The sequence below is a fragment of the Chelon labrosus genome (genome assembly GCF_963514085.1).
Source record: "Chelon labrosus genome assembly, chromosome: 10".
NCBI classification, from domain to species: Eukaryota; Metazoa; Chordata; class Actinopteri; order Mugiliformes; family Mugilidae; genus Chelon; species Chelon labrosus.
In genome coordinates, this window is record NC_140360.1 from 16,578,013 (window position 1) to 16,594,514 (window position 16,502).

The 16,502-nt window shown below is 41.6% G+C and overlaps 1 protein-coding gene across 2 annotated transcripts in view; it reads right to left on the reverse strand.

Annotated features, from left to right (window-relative positions):
- slc12a5b (solute carrier family 12 member 5b) overlaps positions 1-15,575 on the reverse strand; it is a gene marked incomplete at its 5' end in the record, with an annotated part of 36,000 nt that extends 20,425 nt beyond the window's left edge. For both annotated transcript variants that reach the window (XM_084554189.1, XM_084554188.1), the window contains one exon: positions 15,521-15,575. In XM_084554189.1, the coding sequence (XP_084410315.1) occupies positions 15,521-15,575 (55 nt within the window). The remainder of the gene's footprint in view (positions 1-15,520) is intronic.
- Between the last annotated feature and the right edge of the window lie 927 nt (positions 15,576-16,502).

Below are 16,502 nucleotides of genomic sequence, written 5' to 3' on the forward strand. Positions count from 1 at the left end.
AGTCTGGTTCAAAGGTGGAGGGAAAAGGTAAGTGAAGGTTAAGACTCTAGATACCTTTTATGCCGCAGAGTATATGGAGCAACTTCATTGCTCCATATACTCTGGGGCATCATAAAACATACTGAAAACAATCAGAGGTACAAACAGTCCAAGTTCCTGACTAGCTTCATTGTCTTGATATCTTGTGATCATGTGCCCAATAAAGCTGCACAGACATATTCCCCTTGATTTCACAGAACAGAAGAATCATTGGCTAAGAGGTTAAAGAGTGTCAAAAGTGACCTAGATAGATTAATTCCTGGAAACTGAAGCAGGTAGAAGAGGTTTATAGAGTCGTAAACGGCAATTAGGATTAAACTGTAGTCACTTCTATGAGCTTCCACTACAGCATCCAGAAGAAATGTATCCACACAGAGCGAAAAACATCTCACTTTAACAATGAAGTTATCAAAAATAAAGTACAGTAGGGTAGGATGCTTTGATATGTGACTGTGAAAATGAGAAGCAGTGTCACATATGAGGACTTTGCAGGTCACGTCAGATTTGAGCTGCCACATTTGACTCATATCTGTCAAGTCTTATTACTGCCTCAGTCTCAATCAGTTTACGGTGGAAGAATAGACTGTTGCCAGTGAAAATGTCGGATATATAATTATTTGACACATGATATAAATCTACAAAGGTATTCTCTAAAAGAGGTTAATGGTTAATGTCATGCCTTTTGAATTTATTTGAGTTCAGCTGAGTTCAGGTCAGGTCAACCAGTGCGCTGGATGGGGAGGTTAATTTGCACTCAAAGGTGCGGGATATATAAAAAAAGAAATAACAGCAAAGTGCAGCATGTCCTAAAAGAATGTGGCTTTGCTTCCTGGAAATTCTGTTTATATAAAACTAATATTTTTCTTGATCTTAACCAAAGTGTAAATATCTGCCTATGTTACTTATGGTTTATTATTCAAATCTGAACCTGCTTAAAAGCCCATACAGAATAACAATGCATTAGTGAATATTACTGGATGCCTAGACGTTAGGAAAACAGTGAAGAATCTATTCAAAAAGGTTCACAAAAACATGAATGAAACTGGCATATTTATCACTTTTTCACATGTGGCTGCTGCTAGTCACAACAACCGTCTGACAGTCTGTCATTCTCATTCTCTCTCTCTCTGAGAATGTCTCTGTGAGGAGCAGCTACATTTGACGCTGGAAAACACGCATAGCCCTACATTTAAGTAATGTTGAGGAGAGAGAACAAAGAACCTTGAGCAAAATATCAAATTACATGTGCAAGTAAACCTGGACTCGTGCTCAATTTAAGGTCTTTCACCATGATGTAAATGCTAAACAATCATCAGGAGGCACGCACTCTGAAGTCCCAGGTGTTCACAAGGTCCATTCACAAAGAGAAATTTTAAGTCAACCAAAGATTAAAGATCCTGAGAAAAGGAAGTGGCCTCCAGCCACGGCGTTGGTTGTGCCCCCACATTTATGATTTAGCATAGTCAGTTCTCCAGGGCTGCGATAGACTGGCGACCTGTCCAGGGTGTACCCCTCCTCTCGCCCGATGACAGCTGGGATAGGCTCCAGCCCCCTGCAACCTTTCACAGGACAACCGTTTACAGAAGATGAATGAATGAGTGAGTGCATGAGTTCTCCAGGAGAAGGGTCTTACAGAGATCATTAACTGAGGTTCTACTTTTAATTTGAAGGGAATTAACTGCAGTGATGAGTTAGCAATATATCCAAAACACATGCACACACAAGAAAAGCTAAATGACAGAAAAAAGGCCTCAAAGGCCTCTCCTTCTTTTAGTTTTCTTTGAAAACAAAGCAGATTTGCAGGCAAGTTGGTAACATATGTTCAGGCGCTTTAAAAGAGAATGGATAATCCTTCTGTCTGCATTCGTGTTTTACTCTCTCTCTACAGACTTACTGCTCACAAGTGATCAGCTCAGACTGATGACATCGCTGCAGAAGAAGAGCTGACCGTGTCTGCATTGGATCTGCAGCAGGCAGAGCTACGGCCGTGACTTGACCGCAGCGTGCGGATGAAAGGCAGTGGTTGGTGCAGATTTGTACCCTTGATGTGACATGGCTATTAAAAAATGAACAGTTTATACCGGCTTTTAAAAGCTTAATGGGACGCAAGCTCAGGGGGATTATCCAGCAGCTGCTGGAGGCCACAGACGAAGGCAGAAATTAACTTCTGCATGTGAGAGAACTGAACCAATCAGCTGCACAGCAAACTCATAATTACATCAACCTCACACGTACCTCATTCATTTCCTCCTCGCCTGCTGTAACCGAGGAATTAAAGCTAATTCCATGAAATCATTTGTTTAATTTGAATCTATCTCCTCACTGACACTCTCTTTCACCGTCACTGCCTGGCTGTCTTTCGCTCATGGAAACTAGTCAGCAGAGGTAACGCTGAAATATGACGCTTTCTGACCAATAATGGATCAAATCTAAAACTTCACATCAAACCACGAATGAAGACAGAATATTTAGAGACTGAATTATGCAACATCGGCTCTGTACTTAAGCCCAGACTAAAACTGTTACTGTACTTAAGTCTGATCAGAAAATTACAACTTGAATTTATATTTTGTATCAGATATCTGTTAGTTTTTTCCAGCGGTTTATTGTCTAATATTAATGTCTGCATGGTGTTTTATAGTGACCTTCACACAGCCAGGACAGAGAGATACCTCATTCCTAAACTTTAACTATGTGTTAAAAGAAAAATAACTATTCCTCTTCTTAGGAGGTTAAAATTCACTGAAGTGAGAAAACCTCTGGGAAACTGTTTAACCAAGTCATCAGTGATAAGATAAGTGGTTAGCTTGTTTTTGTCCTATCTCTCTGTAAAAGCATTACTTTATTAAACACAGCTTCCAGACAACACCTCCTCTAGGGGTCATTAGTTCGTAGGAGTGTCAGCTATCGGTCTACTTTGGTCTGAAAAATAGCAATAACTGTATTTATACAGATATTAATGGTTACCAGAGGATGAACCTCAGTAACTTTGGTGATCCGTTGACCTTACTTCTACCGGCACCATAAGGTGCAGATTTGTAGTTGTGCATAGGAAGCAACCTAGAACTGTGTGCCCTGGGCAGCCACTGGCTAGCTGCCGTCTAGTTCCCTTTCTGTGTCTGGGAGGTTCCAGCAGCTCCGCCTTCTCCTGGGGTTTTCGCTGTGGCTTTTTGTTAGTCAGTACGTCTTCACAGACTGGCTTCTATGTGCAGGATTAATGCGTGCTTAAAGTGTCTTAAACCAACAGTTAAAAATCCCCCAGTGAAAGACAAACAAACAGTCAGACTGACCCAACACCAAATCTCACTCAGTCCTAATAAATATCCTACAAAGACCGTCGTGACAGTAGACTGAGGAGAGGAAACCACAAACGGCGCGAACCAGGAATCTGTCTGCGCCTCATGTGTGGCATCTTTTCCCATTTTGCTATTTTGGAGTTTGAAATGCACCTGCACATGTGAAAATGAACGCCTGTAGTTATTGTCATTGTGAAATGTAAACTATGAACTTATTGTGCTGCATAAATGTAGACAACAGGCCATTGACAGTATTGTTTTTTTTCTGGTGTCACCACCACCAAAAAAAACCTACATACTTTCGGCTTAGAGAGAGAGTGAAAGGAAAGGGGCAGTGACATGCTGGTAACATCCCAGGTTCAAACATAGGAACAGCATTGTTGAATCAGGATGGATGGCAAAGACAACACCGTGTTGTGTGCTTTAAGACTGTAGATGCACACAGCTGAACATAACTCCACTAACAACACTTCACCAGTCCCTAGGCATATAAACATACGCGCTTTAACTTCTGCCAACTTGTCAACAGATCTTTTCATGATTTCACTAAAAAAGGTGATAATTGAAAACCAGATGGAGCCTTTCCAGATCAATAAAACAAAAATTGTTACATCTGAAATCAATTTACACATCTGCTGCTCCCACACATACAACAGTGTTTTCCCAAGAGCACTTGGCTACTGGTGTAAATGAGTGCTCCCTGTATAACTGAACAGCTAATGAGAGCATGCTCTTGAGTTTAATATGATGCATGTACCCACATATACTGTGTATGTGCAGGTAATATCATTATATGTCTTAGATGATGTCATTTTAACCCTTTCATAACCGGATTGCTCCACACGCTTGATTCGGTGCTGAGTTTCAGACACATAGGATTTGGGAAATGAATTTATGCGTTCAGTATAAATACGTTGAAAAGAAATACCTCTTCATATGGAAGAGCTGCTATTAGCTGGGAGGCTAGGAAGGAGCTGCAAACCGCTGGAGAGCCACAGGCGCCTGAGCACACCAAACCTAGCAAGAAGTCGACCATCAGCTTGGTGTGTAGCTTACCACGAAGAGTAGGAAAGGGGGGGTGGGGGGGGACGTCTGGCCTGGCTTGTTCCAAAGAGAACAAAATTAACCACCAGCTCCTCTGAATAAAGGTCACTGAATGACATCTCATGTCTTTAATCTGGTTGAAGAACTAAACGTCTCCTGGCTGCAGCTGTTTCGTAGCTGTGGCTGGCATTAGCTTCCTGTTGAACCTATCCATAGTTCAATAAGGAGAGGTGAGGAAACATGAATGTGCAGGGTAATAGTTTGGCAGTTAGACTACAAGAGTGATGGTATCAGAGAACTTAATCTGAGACGGACAGGATAGTCCGTAGAATAGAGTATAGACGCTGGTGGTGGTGGTGGAGGAAATGAAGAAGTTGGCAAGTGTCTGAAGGAGACCTCTGATGAAGACCCATAGGATGACCATGGAGATGGGGAGGAGGAGGAGGAGCAATGGACAGCCTGCTAATGGAGTGACCAGAATGACAGTGACTTTAAAGGAAATTAGTGGCTGGGAGAGGACAGGAAAATAGTTTATTGGATGGAAGTAGTGACTCGCCAGTCGAGGATGGACTGGTCTTGACAGCGTGAGAGAATGGAAAGAATAAGGAAACAGAGTGACAGCCCACATTCACCAGAGGGAAACAGATCGTGAGGGGACAGATCTTCCTTGTTGAACTTTCGCCTAAGCTTCATAAGACAGTGGGCATAAATCTTCTCATTATCTCAAATCAAGAAATCCAGTGTTCAGATTTCTCAAAATGTCGAATGTTGTAACCAGAGGTGAAGCCTCAAACGCTGCAAGATTTCAGGATAATGCAGTCTGAATTGACCGGAAAACAAATCCTTGCGTTATTCCTCCTTTATACAGATTTAAAGTTCAGGAAACAAAAACTACTCAGTTCTGGTTATGGGAATCTTGATGTTTGGAAAAAAAAGAAATAATTGTGCGCTTTGGGCACAAATTGTTTGTACACACGTCCATCACTTTGACCACCACTTTCCCACCGTGGAATGGGAATGTCACGCCAATTGCTGCAGCATATAAACATAGCTCGTTCCCAGACATTTACACAAAACCACCACTGTCTGTCAGTCTCACAGTTTTATGGTTTGTTTATAACTTTGGTTTGTTTTGGGTTTTTTTGCTTCCAATTTAGGCCTCTTGGCAGATTAATGCTTCTACCTCTGGGCTTTAGCTGGTGACAAAGCTGAGGCACAGACTCAGGATAGGAAGACAACAGCTGTAGTTTTCACCTGGTCTCTGAACTGCGTGCCCAGAAGCTGGCTAAAAACTATTCTTGTCTTGCATTGACTTTCACTGTTTATGAGAAGTGTTTTGTCAAAACAGGTTACTGTCAAAGGCGGGATTTAATGATGTTTACTTTGTGTTGTTTAGTTCTTTAAATGGACAATGTAAATTATAATGTTAATTTTGTTCTTGGTTCAAATGCTTTTCAGGTCTCAGCAAGTTTGTAATGGTAAAAAAAACTGGAAAAAAACTGGATGCTTAATTTGCTGGATATCACTCTACTTATGAGATGAACGCACAGAAAGCCAACGTGCAACTTTTACACAGCAGCCCTGAGAAGTGAAAGATGAGAACATGATGTACGGGCAGGTAGAAAAACAACCCCCGCACATCTCTCTCTAAAGCTCCAATTATAAATGTTCCCTCTGCTTACTTGCTGCAGAAAGCAAAGTCTGAATCAGAAAAAAGTCTTTCTGATGACTCATCCGTACATGCAGCTTCACTTTATTCTCCTCAACAAGGTAACATCAAGTGATTCATCCACAGCCAACAGCACTCCAGGGTGTACGAAGGGTAATGAGAAGGATTTTTACCACATTAAAAGAGGGGAGGGGGTCATGTTTCCGCGCTTTGTTATTGCTGATTCTTTCTCATGTTCTTTATTAAGTTATTTGTTTTATTTGTACAATTTTTGTGTTTTCAGCTTATTGTCCAGGGAACAGAAGACACAAACCAATACAGAACACAAGCAATAGTACTCGGGACAACCATCTCGGACACTTAAACCGTCTTGCCAGGCCTCTTCTGAAAGCTCTACCCTCAGATATTATCCAGCTGACCTTTGTTGTTTTCCTTGCGAAGCTACGTATCTGAAAGTATCTGAAGAGATGGGATCTGGGTATATCATGGTCAGCTGAAAATGTCTCAAACCGTGGAAACGTGCCATTCACGAAGAGGTCACTGAAGAATACCTGTCTGTTTCAGTGCCAGAGTTGGCAATGCGTTATTTGAGACAGATGCTGAAAAGAAAAGATTATAGACTACTGGAAAAATACTAAACACTAAAACACTAATCTGTTTCAGTCCAAAATGTCTCCTAAACTGTGACCATATTCTAAGGGAGGCTTTAACCACCGGGTTCTCTCAATATAAGCAGCTCAATAGTAATAAATAAGATTAGGCAAGCCCAGCCGCCTCTTTAGGAACCTCTAAATAGACTTCTTTCATCCTCGGATTTGAGTTTTTCCAAATGAATGATGAAATTGTACCATTTAACAGCAAACTCCTTGAGTAATTTATTTTATAGCCCGAAATTATCTAGAACTGCCATTTGCTTCGATATAGATTCTGTTGGGTTAGATGTATACAGTGAAAGGTCATCAGTGTAAAGTTGCACCTTATTATATTTTCTTGTTTTTTAAATTATACTCAATAAACCTTTTTAGTTTTATTTTATTGCTAAATCACAGTAGTAATCACAATAGTTATTGTTTTTAACAATTGTTGATGCCACCTAGACGCATGTCAGACATAAAAGCAGGTACCTTTTTCTTAAACTCGAAAATTATGACTACCACACTTATTTTTTATCAATTAATCGCGTGTACTGAGAAAGTTTATGTGACAAAAAACTTGTGATTGGAATGCTGTGAGCAACCACAGGACGGAAAGTGATGATGGAGAAAGGATTAGGCCACGCTGTATTTCATAATCTCCAATCTAAGATGACTTGGTGGGAGAGATGTTGTAGCTCAGTGGGAGGATTAGAGCGTAGCTCTGTCACTATTCCCTCTGCTCCTTCTCCAGATCAGCTGCTCTGCTTCACAGCGTCAGCCCCTGCTGTGCAATCATGGTGTTAGCGCAGCAATCAAAACTTCAGTGAGTCACGTCAGACTGCCTTACTGTAGGTGTGACAGAACAGACGAGCATAAGAGTAGCTGCATGAGTTTTCCAGAATAGTTAAGCTAATAATTAGTTTGACTAATACATCTGGGCCAGACAATATTCATCTAGACTGAGGATTCAAACATTCAGCATCAGAGGCAAAACTCATATCATCCACAAGCAGTCGATATTGACTAGCGGCTATGTACATTTATTAATATAGCATAATTAACTATAGTCTCCACGTGCCCATAAAATCAGTAATGCAGGTTGTCAAGTTTTCTGTCCGTTCATTCACCTTTCTTATGAACTCTTTAAAACCTGACTTCACCCCTGACTCAGAAAAGTAGGAAAGCGGCTGAGAGTGGTGGAAGAGGCAGGAGTAGCTCAGTGTCAGCTGGTGTTGGCCAATCACATCTGGTTGCATCTGTCCTCACATACATCATATTCTAAAACAGTCCATTAACCAACAAAACTGTTCCCTGTTACATATGTTTCTGTTCCTCTTCCAAGTATGAAACATAAGACCACATGTTAACCAGGGCGTGTCCAAGCTTAACAATGCCAGAATCCAAATTCCAAAGCGTAAAGTGCAATGACAACAGAAGGAACTTCTCGTTTTTTATCTTGATCTCATTTGTGCGTTAAAATTCACAAATATTTTCGAAACAACATGGTAATCTGAAATGAATGAAGTGTAGAGCTGATCAGGATGATTCAGGAGAGGCCAGCTATACACGACAGTTTGATTCTCTCTAACCCTTACCTTTCAGAAATGATGAAAATTGCATAAAGTGAAAACACAAAGGTACGTTATGTAAGGTTTCCATTCAGTATGAAATTATACATCGATGTTACAACGCGCAACAACCTACTATAGATGTTTCATCACCCATAGTAGGTCTTTGCAAGAGATTTGTCCAGTAAATGTGATGTAGATGATTTTATTCGGAACCAAAGTTGACTACATACGTACATTAAGCGACACTGATCTTGATCAGTCTATATAATCATGCAGAAGGTATCAAGACTTAAACCCAACTTCACCATTCTGACCTTCTCAGTCTTTATGTATATTAAATGTCATAAACCGTTGGCATGTTTTATTCCCCTTTCTCACTCTTCAGAGGCGCCTCAACTACGCTTCCATCGGTTTCAACAGTGCTGTCAGACACAACAGTCCAACAGTTGGTGTGTTTTCTGCTCTTAGGCCGTTTATTAAAGCTGTAAATCAGCTGAGAACACATCAGTGAAATTACAGGGAAGCGGCAACATTAAAATCCTTTTACATGGCATTAAGAGGGCAGCTTTACATAACGCAGTGCTACTCTGCAATGAGATAATACCTCATGTACAATTACATGGCTGCTCATGTCCACAACAACCTAGCTACAAATGAAGAAGTTGAACCTTGAACCTCGGCCCTTGACGTGTCCAAGTTTTACATAACTACAGTTTGCTTGATTCCTGGTTATTTCATGTTATTTTTTGCAATAATAATAATGAAGTTACTACTTCTGATGTTAAAGCAGAAGTAATAAAAATGCATCAATAGAGTAAAGCAAATGCATTTGTCTATTTTTCTGTCCTTCAATAATTTGCAGCTATGACCTTGTCACAGACTGTGAGGTGTTATCTGCATTGGCTGTGCATCCATTTAAATTATAGCGCTCTGCATTAACCTATGGGCAATCAGACAAATTGATTCAGATTCAAACACCAGTGGATGAGCTGACAACAGCTGGCAAGCAGATTAAGTCCTTCTCAGTGGGCTGCGGTTCTGTCAGCGAGGGCGAAGGGTGCAGAGTGTGTGTGTGTAAGACTAACTTTGATGGAATCGTTCAACATTTGGGGGAATCGTGCTTAGTTGCTCATCTTTAAAGATTGATAGCTAAAACATTTTATCTGGTATTAAACCTACATACCTATATATGTTTTGCTTTTTGTATGGATAAAACAAACAACATAACGTGGCAGATGGTTAGGACTGGAGATGGGTGAGGGGGATTTTGTTAATTAGGGCAGAACCTGGCCAACGGTTTGTGCTTTTTCCAGTCTTTAAAGCTCAGTCAGTAGCTGAGCTTTAAAAACATGTCACGTTGTCTAATTTATTGTAAGAGAGAAAATACAAGTACAAGTACAATTAAAGCTGCACATTGCTAATTAAGGTAATCAGGCTAAATATCTGAATTTTGCACCATACTGGAGTTTCACATGTGTTGTCCATGATAGCATTTCTGTGCCAGCGTACTGCCAGCAATGCATTTTACATTTTATGCCTGCAGCGATTGGTTGGTGAGAGCTGAAGAGGTGAGCGACTGTAGCAATGGATGCACACTAGATGAAAGTTTCTGATACTCCCAGAATCTGAATGCCAAATGTCTTTTCTATCTGGACTCCAGACAAAAAAGACATTTGGATGAAGAATTACAGCATAAGAAAAGAAACGATCGACAGCGAGGGCAAACACGGATTGACACTGGTGTGGCTTTTCCTCATACAGTAAGAGAGCACTGAAAGAAGTGAAGGGATTGCAGACAGTAGGCACACATCACACGTCATGCAGCCGTGAGCCTCCGCTGAGCTCGACAGACTTCAAAAACATCCGTCTGTATGCGAATGAAGGTTTAAATGCAAATGTCATTTGATGTCGTCAAAGCCAGTCTTAGTGCAGATACAGGACCAAAATCAGAGTTGAGAGCTTTGTTGTATTTGGTGTTAATCATTCACCTGAGCGACAGGAGGAGGGAATTTGTTGACAGAGAAGCAATTAAGTTAAATCAGTCCTGCTAGACGTGATTAATGTGAGTAACCGTTCAAAGCAACCCCTTTACTGTGAGGCTATTGTTTCAAAAGCAGAGGGCGAGAAATATTAAAGGGAAACTACTGTTTTTTACAACATGGACCTTATTTCTAGCATAAAATACGATCGTTGACTCACACATATAACTTTTATGTGATTTGCTCATAATGACACAAAAGTTATATTGGTGAGTCAACGATCGTATTTTATGTTAGAAATAAGGTCCATGTTGTACAAAACAGTAGTTCCCCTTTAAGGGTTCTCAGATAATTCACTTGAAAGAAAATCATAAAGACTCACATTTTTAATTTGCACTGATCTTGATTTTTGTTCATGTGCTTAAAAGTCATTGCAACAACCAGGTTTTGTGCAGACATTCGTGTTTCACATGCGACGAACGTCACACACTTTGTTGATGACGTGACTTTTTATGTCTGAATTTATTGAGGCTTTTTAAAGCCACACAAGCAAAAAAGACTTGACATTATTTTGATTTCACGTGTCGTGCCACCAATTTGGGTCAGTTTGTTTGGTTGTTACTCAATGTGTAGATGTGAATTTTGGTATAGAGCGCTACACTGAACTCCAATGCCAAAGACATTCTCCTGGTTCGTAGATGAACCGTTATGTCTGTAGAGACTTGTTTATTGAACACATGTGAACAGGGATAGGGTTAGATAAATGAACCAAACGCTCCTTATAAACTGAAACATTTCTCCAGGCGCGGGCTGTCTCCAGATAATTAGCACGGCCAAAAGTATGTTCCCTTCATGTAAAGTGATGTGTGTACATACTGTAACTGTACGGTGTGTCTGTGTGCATGTACCTTTAACCAAGGTTTAATCTCTCAGTCTAAAAAGCCCCAAGAGGGTGATTCTGGACCATCTGCCCCCAGAGCTCGTATCGACCGACCAAAACAACAAGGACACTGACTACTAGCAGCATCTGTAGTCCTGCTATCACCTGTTTAGACACACCTTTAAAACAGATATGAGTGTATCCACACGTCTAAAACACGCACATGTCAAGATCTGAATATTCAGCTGTGTGATCTACAAAAGGTCTCATGTCACTTCGTTTTAATAAAAGATAAAACAGTGTTTGTCTCAAAACAAATGTAACAATAAGGAGAACAAAATAGCTACTTGTTTTGCTAGCTCCAGCTCCGGTTTTATTGTAAAATCCTAGCCTCTGACTCCGCAATACTCATACGCAGTGTCATAACACTCTTTTAAAAAATTTGCAGACAAAGTTTTTGACATTGGAGTGACCTTTGTTTATCTCCTGCACCAGCTGCTCCAGAGGTTATGAACATTTTTTTGGTGGCAGCAGTTTGGTGGCAGACGAAAACACCGCTGAACGATGACAGTTGTTTTGGACACTTGCAGTACTTCACTGCAGGTTTCATTGGTTTGACGGCTTGCCGTTGCCCTGTAACCGTACGTTATAAATAAAATGATCAGATATTAGTGGCCTGAACTGTTTTAAATTTCCGATTAATGGTTATTGTCATAATGTCACATTTGATCTTTCAGTTAAGATAAACTCCACTTCAAGCACTAAAACGCTGCATGCACGTTAAAACATCAGTAACCCTAGCCCTAATACAGCCAGTAGGAATTCTTTCAAATACAATTCTATATTATAATCAAGTATGTTTATATTATTTACAGACAGAGGTAAAAGGATGTAGACATGTTGTATAGGCTCATTGAATACAACATGTACTTTAACGTCTTAAAAGCAAAGCTGAACCAGGATTACACCATCTATGACAAATGCCCCCATTCAGATCACATTTCCTCTTATTGATTGAACCTCTTCCATTCTGATTGCCAGTGGTGAGCGCGTAGCCTCCGGGGGATCTCACCAATCCGTCATCTTGTCTTCATCTTGTTAAAACCGGCAGAGCTGTAATGAGATGGTATTTCTGTCCAGGTGTGATCACGGCTTGGACGGTCGTTAATGCGCTCTTGTTCTGATCTCCACTGCAGCGTGCCCGCACTTGCACCCAAAATGCCACCTCATTATGCACCCCTGTGGCGTGACGGTGCTGCTTACAGAATGACCTTTACAAAGCAAAAGGTCAGTGGCCCTCTGTTGCAGGGTCAAATGCATGCAACAGAGGTAAAGTTCATAGCACACACAGAGTATCTGTCTCGTGGAATTATGTGAGTAAGTCAGGTCTTAGGTAGAGATGTTATGGAGTTTATCGAAAAATTTGTACCTCATTTTGTTTCTTATTAAAGGGGAATTACCGTTTTTTACAACCTGGACCTTATTTCTGGCATAAAATATGATCGTTTACTCACCCATATAACTTTGGTGTCATTTGGAGTCGTTCGGACGATATTTAGATCCAGTGGAGCGCCGCGTATATCCATATAGTGGGAGTGACTGGGGCACCGCCATGCAGCCTCTAAATTATGCATTATCTGCCGCGAAACTCATTAATTCCACCAATATTTTGTTATGATACGCTAGTGCTATTCCCCGTTGAGTCCGGAGTTACCTGTTATCATCATCCGGGGTCTGTAGATTGTGAAATGAATGAGTTTCGTGGCAGATAATGCGTAATTTAGAAGCTGCGTTGCGATGCCCCAGTCACTCCCACTATATGGATATACGCGGCTCTAAATATCTTCCGAACGACTACAAATGACACCAAAGTTATATGGGTGAGTAAACGATCATATTTTATGCCAGAAATAAGGTCCAGGTTGTAAAAAACGGTAATTCCCCTTTAATTAAATCAAATAATGGTGACAAACTAATGACACATAAATTTGACTTTTTTCCCCATCATTTCTATAATTTAAATAAACTAGACTGGGGACCTGTCCAGGGTGTACCCCACCTCTCGCCCGATGACGGCTGAGATAGGCTCCAGCCCCCCGACGGCCCTTCACAGGACAAGCAGTTACAGGAGATGAATGAAGATGAATGAATAATCAAACTAATGGAAACAGTAAGAACACCCCTTCATTTATCAAATCTATAAAATTACAAGGTGCCAGCCATTAGAGGCTCTTGAGGGAGTGAAGGGATTTAAAGCAATCTCCATTCAAAGTAAAACATTTACGGAAAATCATCAGAAATCAAGTGGTTTAGATTTCAAGCCTTCAGGACTGACCGCTGAGTAGCTTCAGCCCAAGAGCAAGAGTTTTTCAAGGTAAATCAGAAAACTGTTAAAGTGTGTAAAAGTGCATCCATCTATAATCAGAAAGAGACTCCACAAATCCGACCTGTACGGGAGGCATGTCAGGAAAAAACAAAGCAAACATCAAGCCAATAAACCATGAAGTCTGCACCGTATCAAAGAGCGCTTGAACATAATTTGAGTGCATTTGGCCAAATGCTGAAGCTAACAACAGGACAAGAATAATAAAAAGCACATAACGCGTGGCTAAAAAAAGATGAAATGTCAGGTGATGGGATGACATGTCGAGAAAGAAAGTGCCTTAACGTGCTGTCGAAAATTATGGAAGGAACTGAAACTGGCAGCGTGTGCAAGAAATTTTACACAGAAGAAAAGTGGTCTGAAACTGAAGGTCGGCCGACGTGTCCATGGGTAAGGCACTGAACCCGAAGTCGCCCTCTGTGTGAGTCTCTACCAATCCACGTGAATTGGTAAATGAGAACCACTGCTTTGACTATTGCTAAGGTAGAAGAGCGAGTAAGTGCAGAGCATTTGGCTTTCAATAAGCCGATAGAGACAGTTGCATTTCCATCGAAGGATGCAGTACTCGCTTCTGAAGCCACTTTTTTCCACAGAACATATATTTTTGATGAATAAATGACTGGAGAAGCTGATTTTCCTCACAGCGTTGCTCCATATCTCCAGTGCTTGAGAAGATGTAGCTCTGTACTGTTATTACAGCCCTGTACTGAGATTTTACTCATGGAAACACAAAGACCAGAATGTCATCACGACTAAACCCTCCCACTGGTATATACGCTAATATGTATACACACACATAATAGTAATTACGTACAGGATTCATAGAGGTGTAAGTCTCTAAGCAGTTATTCAAGCAGATTAACAGCTCCGAGAACACGGAGAAGGCTTGGTGTAGACTGAATTTTCTGTCCTTGTAATTTAATTTTCTGCTGCAGTCCTTTCAAACAACAGGCCTCGAGGGGAATGTCGAGCCAGCTGATCAGACAAAGTGAATAAAGTCCTTCAGCGGCAGAGAAGCGTTTCTTTTCGACTTTTCTGCACCTGTTGATTCTCTAACTGATCCAGTCCAGTGGGAGTCCTTCTCTCTTACACATATAAAACTACTGACGACAGAACGCACACATTCACAGGGAATTAAGCTGTGCAGTAGTGATGGACGGGAATAGACACACGGTGACATACACTGTAGTCCAAACTCCTAAAACACCATCAGCAACTTATTGTTTATTTTCTTGTTAGTTTATGTTAGTGGGAATGAATTCATCAGTGGCAGATTTCCCCTGCTTGAAAAGAGTTGCTCTGAACATCACACAAGTGTCTATGGAAAGGTGCCATCAGGACATGTTTGCTTGCATGTCTGATGGCGCTCAGACACGCAAACCCTCAGCTGTACACTCATACCGTTATGAAAGGCAGATATCTCCCCTTGGCTAGATGTTCTTGATGGGAGAGACATGAAAGACTTTGAGAATGAAAAGTGGGTTTTCACAGACGCTGCGCCAGGGGATGCACTCAGTCTGCGGGAAACCTTTTTGTACAACCTTTTTGCATGAACCTACAGGCACAGACGGACCTGCAATGGTCAGGTCCATACCGAAATGTTTAATGCTTATCTTCTGATAACAGCAAATGAGGAGACTGTCTGAACCGGTTGAACAGATGGAGGTCTACATATGTAACCCCGGGAGGTGCAATGTGTGAGTGAAGGTGTTAGAGAGTAGGAGGATCCTTGACTCAAGAACAGCACTTTTTCTTTTTCTAAACATATCTGCATCCCATCAGTCTTTGTGCAACATACATCAAAAACAAGAAAGCGAGTCGGCCCTCTGATTCTCATCTCCACGTCCCTAAACCGACATAATCTTGTTCCTCTAACTTTCCCCCACAGACACGTGTGCGCTCCCTTTCAGCACCCACGCTGACGCCGGCACACAGGCACAAACTGACGCCCCCTGGTCCACATGCTGCCCACGCTCTGACACACACTCCTCTCTCATCAGCCTGTCGCAGGTTTAATCACTCACCCTGGCTGTTGGGTCCCCCCTCTCCCTCCTCGCAATCCGTCATGTTGTTCAGCATCCCCTCTCCTCCTCCGGCTGTGCGCACCGAGCACTGAGGCTCTTGATCTTGATGCTGACAATAAAATAAATTAAAAAAAAGAGTGCTCTGAGTTGGCTCAGAGAAGATGCCCTTTCCTCCTGTGTCTCACTGCCTCTTTCCCCTGGTTTCTCAGTTTGTAAAAAAAAAAAAAAAAAAAAGCAGTAGTCTTTTATTCACTTGTCTGTTGCGTGATTCCCTCCGTCTCTCTTCGGGAAGGAGGATAGAGAGACTGAGAGCGGCTGCAGGGGAGAGTCAGTGATGGAGCTCGGTGTCACTCACATGCACGCTCTCGGTCTCTGCGCGCCACTCTGCGCGCCACTCGCCCCCCAGTCAGTTTAAGCCTGATGACTACATTCATCATGTATTCAGAAGGTATTATCCCTCTCTTCCTCCCTCCCTCCCTCCCTCCCTCTTTCTCTCCCTCACGCATTGGTCATCATCATCATCCATCTCATCATGAGAGAGGGATGGATGGAGAGGGATTGAGAGACAGAGGGGATGCACGTCAGATGACAAAGTACTGCCTCCTGAGATTAAGCATCTCCTTTGATGTTCTTTTCAGACCCTAAGATGAGACTCCATTTCATTACCGTGTATTCATCCTTCTTTTGTTATATTCCCCCTGCGCTGCATCTCTCTTTTATATTCGCCTGCGTGGTCATGGCCCATTATCTGTGGGAGAGCTGCAGGCTGCACTTGTGTAACTCTGTATAAACCTAAAATGTGAGCCTTTCACTGTTACCATACGCACTAGCTGACCTCTCCTGGTGCCCCTGAGAGGAGGGCACTATTCTCTACGTTACGCTTAAAGCTGTCTAAATGAAAAACATTGCACTAAGTAACTTGCATTCCTCTATGGCAATGTTCATGTCAGCTTTACAAATCTTAGTGTTTTACTAACCTGTC